Source organism: Apis laboriosa, unplaced genomic scaffold, assembly GCF_014066325.1.
Source record: "Apis laboriosa isolate Shangri-la unplaced genomic scaffold, ASM1406632v1 scaffold1321_cov151, whole genome shotgun sequence".
Taxonomy (NCBI): domain Eukaryota; kingdom Metazoa; phylum Arthropoda; class Insecta; order Hymenoptera; family Apidae; genus Apis; species Apis laboriosa.
The window spans coordinates 1949502-1964451 of record NW_025221248.1 but is presented as its reverse complement, the minus strand read 5'-3'; the positions used below and the strand labels follow the sequence as shown (position 1 = coordinate 1964451).

At 33.8% G+C, this 14950-nt stretch overlaps 1 protein-coding gene across 1 annotated transcript in view; it reads left to right on the top strand.

The window, feature by feature from the left end:
• Window positions 1-1685: 1685 nt before the first annotated feature.
• Window positions 1686-14950, top strand: part of LOC122720731 (tyramine receptor 1) — a 76945-nt gene continuing 63680 nt past the window's right edge. Inside the window, 3 exon segments of the mRNA XM_043947639.1 lie at window positions 1686-1726; window positions 1728-1780; window positions 1783-1941. Coding sequence (XP_043803574.1) covers window positions 1686-1726; window positions 1728-1780; window positions 1783-1941 — 253 coding nt within the window.

Sequence of the window (14950 nt, the reverse complement as noted above, 5' to 3'; positions counted from 1 at the left end):
TCCAGTATCGAGATTCGCTTCTGTTTAATTATCCGTGTGTTTTTCTAGCGCACTTTTTTAATTAAGCTTCGTTGATTATATAATTACGAAGTTACGCAACGAGTAAAATTGGACAATGATCGTATCATTGCAATAAAAGAATTTTTTGCATTAATATTTCGATGTATATCATGTTTTTGTATATTTTATAAATTATTCGTTTCATAGATATTGAAAATATTCAAATTATATATAATAATAACTATTGTATAATATTGTATAATTTTTGACACATCGTTAAAATATTGTCAACGGATAAAAATGACGAGAATTCATTAAAAATGTTATTTATAAAATCTGTTTATTATAATTTTATTAAATTGATTGTTTTTTAATATAAGTATTAAAATTTTTTTACTTAATAGAAACATAAATTTCATTTGTTATTAACACACATACGTTATTTCTTACAATAAGCGATAACTTTTCATAAATATTCAGACATAACAGTTTATGATAAGTCACTGTATTCGATTCTATTACCATTGTACAATGTTCGTAAACATAAATATAAAATTTATATAATACAGATTATTTCTCAGAATATTTTCGCAATATAAACTTTTCCTATTAATTAACTTATCGCTTATTTATATAACAAATTCTATGTGCCTAAACACTGCTTACAGTATACTTAAACGTATATAAACGTATACTTTTAACACAGAACCGATTGGATAACTCTATTTCACTAAGAAATATATATACAGCGATATAATCTCTCGTATATTTTGATGCCTCAATATCAAATGGGAATCACTAAATAAATATTTCATACATGACTTGCCGTATCGATGAAAAAGGCGGGAACCGTAAAGACGACCGTTCTTAAGAAAAATCGGCAGACCATTTAGGATTACCAAGTATACTCAAAAGCCACGTTGAAAGTTACATTTCATAAATACTGGTCGCGTGCGCGTATAACCGTCACAACGGGGGATAAAGAGGGAGAAAGGAAGGAAAAGAAGAAGAAGAAGAAGAAAAAAAGAAGAAAATAGGGAATAGTAGGAAACAGGGAAAACAGAAACAGTAAAATTGCAGCGAATTGTTGCGTATTCTGGTCTCCACGACCCTTTGGCAAGCAACAAAAGCCTGCTGGAAATCCCTGCCAGGAGCTCAAGCAAACAGAAGATTCATCGAATTAAACTTGAGGGGGGGAGAGGAGAGTGGCTAGTTTAACTATGCGTTTTTGAGAGATGTATTTAGACACGAGCGTGACAAGAGCAGAAAAAAAAAAAATGGCACGATTTATGATAAGAAGAATTAGGGAAAAAGGAATTAGGGAAAAAGAAACAGGCGCGAAAAGAATGAAGGAAGGAACGGAAGAAGAAAAAAGAAGGAGAGGGCGAGAGGATGAGGGAGCCGATGAGGCGGACAAGAAGAAAGAGGGCATACGTTTTTTTCTCTTTTTTTTTTTTCAGAAAACGCCGCCCCCCAGATCTTCACCCTCTCCAACCAACTCTCCCTTCTGTATCTTCTTCCTTTTCCCTCGCTCCGTTTTTTCCCAATTCCGACAGCTCTACGAGAAGAATTTCGTCGGACGGGGGGAAGAATCCGTGCGCATGTGCCGCGGGGGTGGCTGCCTCGAGGAGCGTAACAGCGAGTCGGAGACAACGAGAGGAAGTGGGAAAGAGTGGAAGCAGTGGATGCAGGCCTGTGGGAGGAATAAGGACGAGGAGGGGTGCGCGCGAGAAGGGGGGTAATACGTGTGAGAGTACCCTGAAGAGTGGCGTCGGTAGTACGGTGGTGGGAAGCGCGAGGGGCAAGAGGCGACCGTTCACGTCTTTTCGACGTCGACGCAACCCCGTTGGCGCAGAATAGCTGCTCAGTGCTCGTCGAACGGCGCTGTGTTGCGACGGGACCATGCCGCCGCGCCCTGCACCACCGATCAACCGATCTCAGGTACGCGAGACACATTATCATTCCCGAGATATCGATACATTTCATTACAGAGGCCATTCATTCCCGAACGAATGAACGTGGTTCCGGTGTTTTCGTACCTTTTCTTTTATCCCGGCTGGTGATTCGGAGAAACGTGTATATTTCAACATAGATCGCGTCTCACGAGAATGAGATAAATCCGTTTCTCGTGGGGGACTCGAGAGTTGTTGCTTCTCGTTGATAATTTGTGCAGTTTCGTGTGCTCGTTTTTGGTAAAAAAAAAAAAAAAAGAAAGGAAACGTTCAGACATCGTGATTAGGAGAGAGAGAGAGAGAAAGAGAGAGAGAGAGTGTGCGAGGAAACTTTGTCTTTCCTGTTCGTCGCTTTTCATTGTACTTTCTGTTATGATTTTGGTGCGGTTTGGTGGAAGGAGCGAAGGAGCCACGCGAGAGAGAAACAACCTCGAGTTTTTTTGGTGAAACTTGTTGTTCGTTACGTATCCTCGTGTGGATCGATCCTGGCATCGATCCTACGATCCTATACGTCCGTACGTGGCAAGAGAAGAGATTTGAAACGCGTTTACACCGTTCCCTTTTCCTTGTTCCGTGGGATTCGTTACAGGGTTACGCGCAATCATTGGCCAGCTATCGACTGATTATAAAAAAAAATAGAAGAAACGGGGAATCGAAGAGAGAAAAATTATTATCAATATAGGAAGATGCGTCTCCAATCCTCTTTTCTTTTTTTTTTTCTTCTTCCAAGAGATGCTTCCTTTTGTTTTACCCGACATTCGTAATATAACACCACCGACCTTCGAATGCATCCACTTAAAATAGTTTCGATCGAGTCTTGAAAAAAAGACCATCAACGGAACTCGGAAACGTGATGTCTTAATCCATCGAGGGAATCGAGATAGAAAGCGAGACAGGGAAAGAGAAAGTGAGAGAGAAAGAGAGGTGTTGTTTGTCTCTGGAGAGCTTTCACGGTATCTCACCGTGAAGGGGGATGGGAAAATACTTTTTGGCGGAGAATATGAAGTGAATCCTTGATCAGTTTGCGACTTTTTGCTTACTCTCGTCTCGTTTTGTGTACGCACCATGACGCCATGTAAAATAATTAAAATAGTTTTGTGCGTCCGTCGGTTTTCTCGCGTGTGCTTATGTGCGCATATATATATATATATATATGTATATATGTCGAAGATCAAAGAAACGCAAAAAGATTGTGCTACGGATTACCAGCATGTTCATAAAGGGATGCTTTTGATAAAGGCGCCGCTTAGGCGAGAGAAGGTTTACCTCATTTTCACGCCGGTGGGGACCGATATTTTTCACCCTCTCCCCGTTTAATGCTGGTCTCTCTTTGCCTAAGTGCATACCGCGTAGCCGATCTTGTTTTAAACGAAGCCTCGTTAATTAAAAAAAGAAATATATATAATAGTATACTCAGCGGTTGTGTACTATTGAAATATTTGTCTCGAGTTCTTCAAGAGAATGGCTACATTATTGGCAGGAAGTTTTGTTGTTGCCCATCCCTCCGCAATTTCTGTGAAGTAGGCAGTTTGCGTTTCAGTGGGCTCTGTTCGACGCTCTTGGTGCCTCGGCGAAAAGTTAAATTAATGGAAAATGAAGGGAACAGAATTCATTGAAAAGTTGAAGTATTTAGTCGATCGCTTAAAGATATTGGTTTTCTTCGATCGAGGGAAGTAGGAGGGTTTACCTTCCTCCGCGTAACTTTCTTACACGAATGTTCTTACTCTTGCGAACCATAAATAATAATCGCGGCTCGTCTCGAGGGAGGAAAATAATAGAATTAAGTTAATTAGGTATGCACAGTAACAATCCGTTTTCGATGAACAATCGGTTTTCTCGGAGCCGATCAATCGAAGCGCCGTAAGTTGCTCAAACTGTTCTTTAAACGCGGACCGATTTAATTCCGTGCTATTTCTCAAGAACGCGATCTATATTCCTGATGACGCATCGACGTGATGGAAAACCGTTTTCCTTCGTTCTCCTCGTTCTCTGTGAGGAAAAAAAAAAGAAAAAAAAAACGACACGCTGAAATAATAGAAAATATGGAACATCTCGGAGATAGTAATGTCATAAGGAAAATACACATGTTAGAACGAGGATATATATATATATATTAAAGTGGATTTATTGTCGTTTAAAATACACGAGACTAGTTATTGTTAACCATCTAACACGTCTCTCATCGGTACAAACTCTCTTTATTATCCAACTTTACGAGAAATTTTGTACCAACTAACCAAACTACTAAATTGTACCACGTGTGCCATTTAAATATTAGTGTTCGTATTCTATTGTTCGTCAATCGTTATTTTCCTTTCGTGATCACGAAATCAGAAGAAACGAGTACACGTTTCGAGGGAGAACGTGAGAAGCGACGACGAAAACAAAAACACGTGAGAAGAAAAGGGAGTAGAAGAAAGGAAAAGGAACATCTTGCAGTGTTTCTTTTTTCGCTTCGTTGTGCTTTGGTGATACGCACGTCTGCCACGTCTATCTCGAGCACGAGCACGGAATAGATATATCATTGTTATGGGTTGAAATATTTTTCGTTGACAGAAAATAATGCTCGTACCATTTTTGTCTCGTTAAGTGACAATTCTTGTACCTATTCTTACGTGTCATGGATTTTATACCGGGCTAAGGATTAATGGTATAGAAAGAGGAGATACTTTTCGGTTAACCAATCGCGAAGACTGTGTTCCGCGAAACAAAGTTTAGTTCTTCCAGTGGCATTGCTTAAAAAGGAGGAAAAAAAAAGTTAGTGAAAAGGAGAGAAACAATGGTTTCAATCGATAATTGAAAACTTTTCTTGGTCATCTGTGAGTTGGTTCCTCTTTTAAATTTCGCCAGAGAAATTTTACATCAATGAGAAAACTATTGTAAGAGTTAATATTTGATTGCGTCGTTTGTTTTTTCAAATTTTATTATTATTTTCGAAAATGGATAGGAAGAAGAGAGAAATGAAAACGATGGTTTCGTGTGAAATTTCTTTTCATTTGAGATCATTATCAGGAAATAGGTATATCAATAAGTAAAATATTGTAGAAAAACATTTGTGCTGTTGTTCGATTAAAAATCATGTTTTGTTTGTCGTTTATTTCTATTTTCAAAAAGAGATAGGGGAATTTTATCTTAAATCTTCGTCAGCTATATCAGCGAGAGACAATTGTGGGTATTGATGTTTGACGAACATTGTGTCGTTTTCTATCTATTCTAGAGTTTTATTACTATTTTCAAAAATAGATGGGGGAAGGAATAGATAGGGGAGAAAGAACAGGTTTCATCTGATATGAAATTTGATCATTCGTATTTTGATCATCATATGATGATAGTGAACAAAAGTGAAAAATTTTATTATTTTTTCGAACAGGATAGAAAAAGAAAAGAGAGAAGAACAGATTTTAAATTGACATGAAACTTTTCTTGCTCGTTTGTACCTGATTCTTCTTTTAAATCTCATCAGAAGATCGTCATATAGATGAAAGAAATATTAAATAAGGATTGATGTTTGGTAAAAATCATCTTGTTCATTTAAATATTCGTGCATTTAACGAGTTCAACAATAACAATTCAATAGCAGAACTGTGCATACTTTATATAAACTTGTCGAATGCAGTATTTTCTCTAGAATGTATAATAATCCATTAAATATTACAAATTTGGAAACAATTTTACATAATAATTCGTTTAATAGAAATTTATTTTGTATCAGATACAATTTATATTTGTAATTATATTACAAAGATTATAATTGAGATAATAGGAATTCAGTTAAAATTCAAATGATCATATACTTAAATGAAGTTTATATAAGTAGATTTTCATTGCATTAAATTGGCCATAAAACAAAGCATGTGATTTGCTAATATTATTTAAATTCAAAGAAGATATAAATATTATAATTTCTTGTCCTTTTGAAATAAATAAATTTTAAGTGAATAATAGTGTACACGGCTTACCAAGTTTAATCGAATACCAGATTAAAAGGAAATGTCTCATCTAAAAGTGAATGACAGAATCATTAATGTAGCAAAAAGTAGAATAAAGTGAAATGTATTTGCATATAATGTAATGTTTTTCTCTGAATAAAAAATATGAATGAAAAGATATGAATTTTGACAGCCAAAAATAAAATATTTTGTAATCATGATACATTGATATAATAATGGCAAAATAATTATTTTTTTTAACTCAGTATCAAGAAAAGTATCAAGAAATCATTATAATATAAGAAAAATATTATATAGTTCTTACACTGTATTTTAATTGAAGTATAAATATTTTTCTAAAATATCTCATATGTATTATGTGGATATCTATATGTAGGAAAAAATATTTATTTAGTAATATTTGTTTCTTTTTAAAATCATTGATTGAATTTATAAATCAGTGATGGATTGAACAGTAATAAGAACTAGAAGATTCCACGAATTTTATTCGTAAAAAACCCGAGATTTCTTTTAGATTTAACTTTAATATTTTTCATTATTACATTTTTAATTATATCGTATTATTCATATTTAAAGCAATTTTATGTAAATTATTAATTTTCGTTTAAAAAAAATTAAGATTTTGCAATGTTAGGTGATTGTTCAGCGAGTACTTCACTTTATTCTATGATTTTATTCAAGAGCGATATCTCAATACCTTTAGAAAATTGTATTTTTCTTTATAAATATCTTATTTCCTCGCTTAGTCACTTAAGATTTTTATACACGATAAATTTTATTTTCGCCTCGTATTTTTTTGTCAGCAAAAATTCAAAATTAATTTTCAATTTACCCTACTTTCATTCGTATACACAGCAAAAGTCTTGGAGAAAGAAACATACAAAAACGTATAAGCGTATAAGCCCGTATACACAACAGTTTTACAATAATTGTATAAAGGTGAAACAAGCTGAACAAAGACCGATATAAGACTACATTATCATAAAATAATTTACTTCTCCTCGCTCAAACCAAAACACCACTCTCTCGTAAATCTGATATTATTCATTCAATGTCAATAAATACGAAATGTTTCGAAACGTTAAATCAATCTGCGGGAATGAGAGAATATTTTGCCATGAAATCGGAGCAATCAAAGCAACTTTAGATCATCGTTATTCCTTAATAACCCGTGGCTTGTTTAATAAATATTTCCCACGGCGATATTCAAGCGGATGTTGGATAGGATTTCCCGCGACCTGAAATCTCCACCACCATGTTTCCACCACGATGAACCGAGTTTTATATATCGCGAGCTCCCTGATTGCGTGAGCCCCGTTAGGCTTCGATAAATATGCATTCGTCGCCCTCTCTCTCTTTTTTCTCTTCTTCTTTTTTTTTCTCTCTCTCCTCACTCCCTCTCTCTGCCTGCGAGAGAAGGTTTTGCAACGAGTGTTCCGAGCTGTTGGTGAATTTTCGCCTTGCAAGGGGAGAACGGCATAGGTTATTGATTATCGTGAATGGCTTTATAAATAACCGATCGTGTAGGAGCAGCCGCCGGACGACGCGTAAATATCGCGCTTGCCGGGGATGATTCTTTAAAATCGCCGCGCGCGCCGCCATAGAAAAAGGTATCGGGGGTGCGAGATGAAATCCGGGCCGCGTGTTTGATCGATACCCATCGTCGTTGAATTCTTATTTCATTAATTTTATTACTCCACGTGGCGGATTGTCTCGTGGAGGATAAATAGGCAACGTGAGACTCATGATAAGGTTGAAGAGTTGGGCATTGATGATCATTAAGATGATCGCAGAAGAAAGAATAATCACAATGATTATTAATTATTAATCGAAGTAAATCATAGAGATAAATCTTGTACAACATCGGTAATAAGTTATTGGTAATTGTGTGCATAGTTTTTAAAAAAATCGCTGAAGGATCAAGAGATTGCTTCGTTACGAATTTTTCGATTTTGAGAATAACATCATTCAAACCACTTTGTACATTTTGTTTGCGAACAATAACTAAATTTAAATATTATCGATCAATATTCATTGATAGAAAAAGTTTTTTTTTATAAAACCTCTGCCATTTTCTATCGAGAGATTATTGTGTATACATTATAATAATAATAAATATAACAAAAGTGGATAAATAAAATGTTTAAAATGAAAGTTGTATTAAAAGCATGATAAAGTAAATAAACGATTTATTGTTCTAAAATTATGTAAATGATAAATACTTATTTTTGAGAAAATATATAATATTTCTTATGTTAATAAATTATGATTCAATCGTAATGAAAGATATCATAGTCTCATGATTGTGATTTATATTTTCTTCATCATTAATTAGTTATTTAACAATCAATAATCATGATTAATATAACATGATTTCGCATTAATTACAACCCTCAATCAAATTACATCTTGCGCCCAATTTTGCGTCTAAAACTCTCTCTATTTATACAACTCTATTTTGTTATAACATCTGGAACAATACGGAGGAAAATTCTTCTCGTAAAAACTCGATCTTTCGGATTAACCAACTGGCCGATATTAAATTCTTTTACGGCCATGATTTTTTCTTATTTCCTCCTTCGTGTTCTTTCCTCTGTGTACATAAATGGTGTCCAGAGATGAAAAGCTTTCTTTCTCTCTTTATTTTCTTTTTTTTTTTTCTTTCGTTAGAAGAGAGGCTAAATGAATCTTTAAATTCTAGATTAATCGAGAGAGTGAATATCAATTTTTTATCAATTAACGGGACTGAAAGCCGCGAGTGCTCGTCGTTCCGGTATCCGGGGCTCTTATTTACGTAACGAGTCGCGCTCTGTTAAATTTCCTGAGAAATAAGGGCGTAAACAGTGTCGTGTTTTGCGTCAGTTAAAATAGCTTTAATAAGGTAAGTGGCAACTCGAGTGTCTCATCGGTTGTTGCCGTATAGATCATCGTCGATTGTACTTGAGTGGAACCATTTCTGTACCATTGATCTTCATTCGATCTTCTTAAAAAACAATTTAAACGGAATAATTAACAAACACGCACGAGATAATCTGAGAATATCGTGGACAAAAGCTTGGTTAAAACCCTCTTTACTTGAAAATATATCAAAGGAAATTTGAATTTGAATTAATAATCTCAATAATTACGTAGTAGCAGCGATCTACGTAGAAACTACAGAGAAATAATTGATGTAATGCGAACGTAAATATTTATTGCTGCGTGAAACCGTGTGTATATTATGTATATTCGCCTATAATATTTCATCGTCTTTGCTTCCTTTTCTATTAAATTTGTTGAATCGTTTGGTGGCACAGACTAATTTCCCCCTTTTTAGGACACTGGCTTATTCTCGTAATCGGTTTATCTTTTGGAATATCAGGGAGTTATTTTAAAACAGAAGAGATATCATATAAAGTAACAAAGGAAAAACTTTTTTTCTCTTGTCCTTCTCTTTATGATAGGAAAATACACGAAAAAAAAAGAAAGGAAGAATTATGCGTAAAATTTGTATAAAACCGATGTTCTAGATAGTTGCAAATAATTGTTGAAATTTAAAATTGCGCGTGTAATGGATTTGAAATTATGCATTTCTGCGCCGAGTTAAATTAGAGTAAATTCGCGAAGAACTTTAGAAAAGATTTTTGTAATATTCCTAGATGAAAATTTCTTGTTCTGATCTCATTCTCGTAAGATTTATTTATTTTTAAACTTGAATAATCATCTCTAGAAATTTTTCCTTCTTCAAAATCGAAATCGTGATTTCTATAAAATCTGTATTTATAATTCTAGTTAAGCAATATAAAAATGATTATTTTAACGAATAAAAATTTGTTTTCCACATTTTTTGCATCTTCTTTTTTCCTCTCTTGATTATTCGATAATCAAGAGATAATTGGTATCATATCATATCATATAATAACAGGGAATAAAAAAATATCTATGATTGATAAAAATTCGATTCACGTAAACGACAGACGAGACACGATTGTTAACAGCTCCTCGAAATCTTCTCATTTGTATAGAAAAAGGACAATAGAAAGTCAATGATTTACCAAACTTCAGAGATGTGCATATAAATCCGCGTGACATTTTGTGCTCGATAATAAATGAAAAATACCATCCTGTACAATTTCTTCGTCGATGGAACTACCCTTGTCAATTTCCCCTTTCCTCAGAGATGAGAATTTCCAATATCGTTGCTTATGAAGATACAGATTAATAGTCGAGGTTTTTGATCATGTTTCGTCTTTGTAGAAGCCGTGGAAGCTAGCCGCAATTTCTTTTTTCCGATTGGCCGCGTCGGATATGCAAATGGCGGTCGACGTAACCTTCCCTCCCTAATTCAACAAGCGGTCGCATAAATTTCACGTAATGGCAGGCAATTACAGGATAATAGTGCGATCGTGCCTAACATTGACTGGTGTGGACAGGTCATAAAAATGAAACGCGTAATTATATACGGTTTAGGGGAAAAAAATTTCAAACTTCTATAGAAAAACTATACGTGTCGATCTTTTTTTTTTTTCTATTTTCGCGCACGCGAGACCGAACTTTTTCACTGGAAATTTTTTCCTCTTGGATTAAAACTGTTTCACTCGCGAACTTCTTATCTTGTTTCTATTTGTAAAATAAATGTATACTAGAAACAGAAAAAAAAAGGATTTGTACATACTGGTATTTTTTAATGACGCGTTTTTATCATGCTCCATATTTTACTTTCATCGTATCAAATTTAATCATATGAAAGCGTTACTAAATAATACTGTACAAGATTAGAACGTGAAGCTGGAGCTGATTCTGCGAAATAAATCGAAAATAAAGAATAAAATTTGCTTGTTCCGCACTTTGTAAATCAAATTCGAAAATTTTTCAGGCATGATTGAAATTGATTAATTTTCAAATTCGAAAACTAATTTCTAAGTGAAGAAAAAAATTTATTCCATATTTTTTTCTCCTATAATAATAATTCATTTTTCTTAATCGAGAAATAGAATTGATTGTACTTAAAAATTTTTCTTATTCGAAAACGAGACTTCAAACAATTAATAAATTTTACTTTTTCACATAAAATCAATCTTTATGTATCTTTATGTAGTATAATCCTTATGTAATTTACTTTCTACAATATTCTGACTTCTTTTATATGATTATATGATGATGATAAAATTATAAATGCTATGATAAATATAACGATGTGCCAATACTTTTATATACAGCTATATACATATATGAATTTTTCACGTATCTGAAAAAGGACTTCACGCTCGCGGATCAAACTTACTTCACTTGAAGGCATCACATTGAAGTTTGGTTGAAACCAGGTGTTCGATGGATATTCTTTTTATTCCCTTCTCCCTTGCCTTTCCATCCACTTTTCTTTCTTTCTTTCTTTCTTTCTTTTTTTTTTTTTTTTTTCAATAAAACGATCGTAAATTCAACGCTGCATCGCGTACAAGATTGCCCGCCTCTTTACAACGATAATCCGCCTGCTTTGGAATACCAATCGGCCGTGATGTAAGCGTAAAATGATTAATTAGAGTGCACAGAACCGTGGAAGAAGCGCGGGAAACTGTCCGCCTCGTTTGTGGGAGGAGGTTTCCTTTAATTAAAACGCATGCATGCATCGTTTGCTTTTCCTTTCTCTCTCTTTTTTCCCTCCTCTCATAATTGTACACAAATTAAAACGTGTTTTAAAATTGTCGTTAATTCCAACCTCTGTTACCTACATTAATTGACTATCTATTCATCGTTAATTAAATCTTCATCGTTTCACGCGTTAATCGAAATTGTCGACGTGTCATTCCGATCTCTTTGCTTTTTGCCACCTCATTTCCTCTCAATTAGATCGTCGCGACGAATTAGTCGAATTCCCATCAAACTTGTTTTTTTCTCTTCTTCTTTTTTTTTTTACCTAATACCGAAATAAGTGAGAATTGTGTTTCAAGAAATGGAGAGAGAGAGAGAAAGAGAGAGAGTATGCACTCGACTTCCGCGACAGACATGCATCTTTCTCCTCACACTTCTCTCTTCGTCATTGTAATAACAGAAAAATCTCTCGCATCGCCACGACACCTGTCTTCATCCCCAAAACCTTCCCCTTCATTCCAAAACCTTGAAAAACATTCTCTCTTTCGATCGTTGAACGAAATGCTCTGTCCCAGCCGCGCCCTCCCCTTCCCTTCCCTTTAACACACGATGTCTTCCAACCTTTGGCCAAAGAGATATTTAGAGAATAACGTGCCCGTGCGCGTTTCGCTTTAGAGCGCCTTTCTCAAACGTTGGAAATTTTCCAGATGCCGTCCGTCCCATAAATTCACCATAAAATTCGTAATGTAAAGGGAACGTATATATCCAATATATGGGGACAACTTCGATTCCAATATCACCAATATAACGAGCACGTGGAGGGAGGGGTCACGAGATCTTATTACTCGCAAGTTATCGTTTCGAAACTACAGATTTTGCAGTTTCACGGGATGATATTCACGGGAGAAAATTTGCAAGGTAAACCTATGTTCGTGGAACAGATTGTACGTGGAGGGTCCATTCACGCACGGGTTACGATAATGGTATGGAAAATTGGCCGAGTGAATATCGTGTGGGGAAGGAGGGAACCGTTGAAAAATCGATGAGATCTGGGAAGAAAGGGCGACAGTGTTGGGCCGAAAATGTTGCAGACACACTCGATTTGCCATTATCCACCACGGAGGAGAAAATGTCACGCTTCGTGCTCCCTCGTTATTGACGCGAAAACCGTTCTTAATCGCGAATTTAACTTGTAGGAGGGGCCGAATACCAATCGTCGTTCCATTTCCGTAAGTGCTTAATCGGTCGGAAATGAATCGCGATATTCAATCTGCATCGTGATACTGGATACCCTGGGAATATATGTCCAAAGTATACTTTGAATATGGAAGAAATCGTATCGAGATCGATCGTCTCCCTTGTTCACTAAAAATTACTATGAATTTTAAAACAAACTATGATGGGTCTCGGTGAATTCACAATTCAGAGAGAGTTCCTTTCAAATTGAAACTGAGAGAGAAAGAGAGAGAAAAAAGGGTACTCTTTATACTCGAAATGTCAGTTGTATCGGCATTGCACGTTGTAGATTAATTTTGATACGTTGCGAAAGATATTGAAGTGATGGAGAGAGATGATGGATTAGGTCTGGTTTTATTGGATCTATCTCATGATGTTTCGTAGAATATATAGTGGATGGACGTATAGGAAATTAAAAATAAATGGTAAAAACGTAAGGTGAGTTGGATTTGTAAAATTTAAAACAAAATAAAAGAATATTTGTATTCATTTGTATACATATATGTATTCATTACATTTAATTGATTTTAATTTTAATAATTTCTTGGTATGGAGTTGATATTTTATACTGTGAATTAATTTTTGCATTTACATCGACGATATTCCATATTTTAATTGAATTTAGAAGAAAAGAATTATATTACATTTCACAAAATTAAAAAGGTGAATATAATTTATTGTTCACTAGTGATTAAAGAAGAAGAACTGTATAACTGGCTCCTTTGAAAAATATTCTGCTTCTTTAATTGCTACAACGAGAAACAAATTGTTCTTATTTCTTTCTGTAAGTTTTCTTTTAGATATCCGTTCAATTATTTTTTGTACTAATAATATTTTGTTAAATATATATTATTATTAATTATTTAATCTTCTATTTTTATCATTTCAAATAAATATATATAATTATCTACTATATCTTACAATAAATGTAATATCATTGAAACTTATTCTTTAAACATTATTCTTATTGTTCTTATTTCAATAACGATATTAAAATATTTTTATTAGAGAGAAGATAAATAATAAAGCAAATATAACCAATTTCTTTCTAATGGTATATTAATTAGCAAGTATTATTACATTTCTAATTTCGTATTTCAATAGAAGAAACTTTTTTGAGAAATACCTTATATTTATATGTTATATATTATATGTTGTATGTTTCTTTATATGTTATATAAACAATGTGCGATAAAAAAAAATAATTATAAGATTATAACGCACAATGTATTTCTCTTAGTTGATAGAGTTGATTGGAAATTTCCTAGTATCGAAATTACAACCAGAATCAGTATCTGACAGCGGCAATAATAGCCTCGATAATAGACCGCGTTTTATTTTTCAATTACTTGGAGAAGATACCAGAGATTGTATCGTAAGTTTCAAACATAATAAACTTGAGGAAAAAAAAAGAAAACGAATAAGTTGTCTTGTAATGTTTGTGATAGAAAACCTCAACAAGAAAATTGTTTTAAAAGATAGAACATCGTACCAGACACGGGTCCAGGAATCATTTTTAACAGAAGTACGAAAATATAGTGTGAATATATATAGACAATTTTTTAATCTTCTTTTTTTTTACACGATTTCTATAAATTCTATATATTGTAAAAACTTAGAATAATTATATAGCGATTAAATAATCTGTTAAAAAAGAAACATATGAAAAATATTAAAATTGAAATAAAAAATTTTTATTTCACAACGCGATTTTTTTTAACAATACAAATCGGATAGATTTATCATTAAATCTTTTTAGAATAGAAACATTCTCTCTATACTCTTAGCAATATTTATCAAGAGCAATATAGAATACATACAATACATAAAATTCCAGAGAGAATTATAGAAATTATAGAAATTCAAGTAATTTAATTGTATTATAAATAGAATCTTATTGTGTAAAAACACCATAAAATGTACGATAATAAATTAATCTTGTTTAACATCTCATCATACATTTCACAATTTTTCGTTCTAAAAATCTGTCCATTAACTGTGAAGTTGATGAAATGTTAACGCAATGTTAAACAACTCTGAGAGTGCAAAGCTTTAATCCAATATCACGACGCGTTAACGGAGCACATAACGAAGCCAACGAATTACAGTTGAAATACGGGTTTCAGGATGGAAAAATTCCATCCTGAGTGGTTGCAGCCATCAAGGCGCTTATCTACCGACGAACAGCCGTAGTTTACTTTACGTATGTTAAGGAAACATTAATTTGGCCGCAAAAGTTTGCAT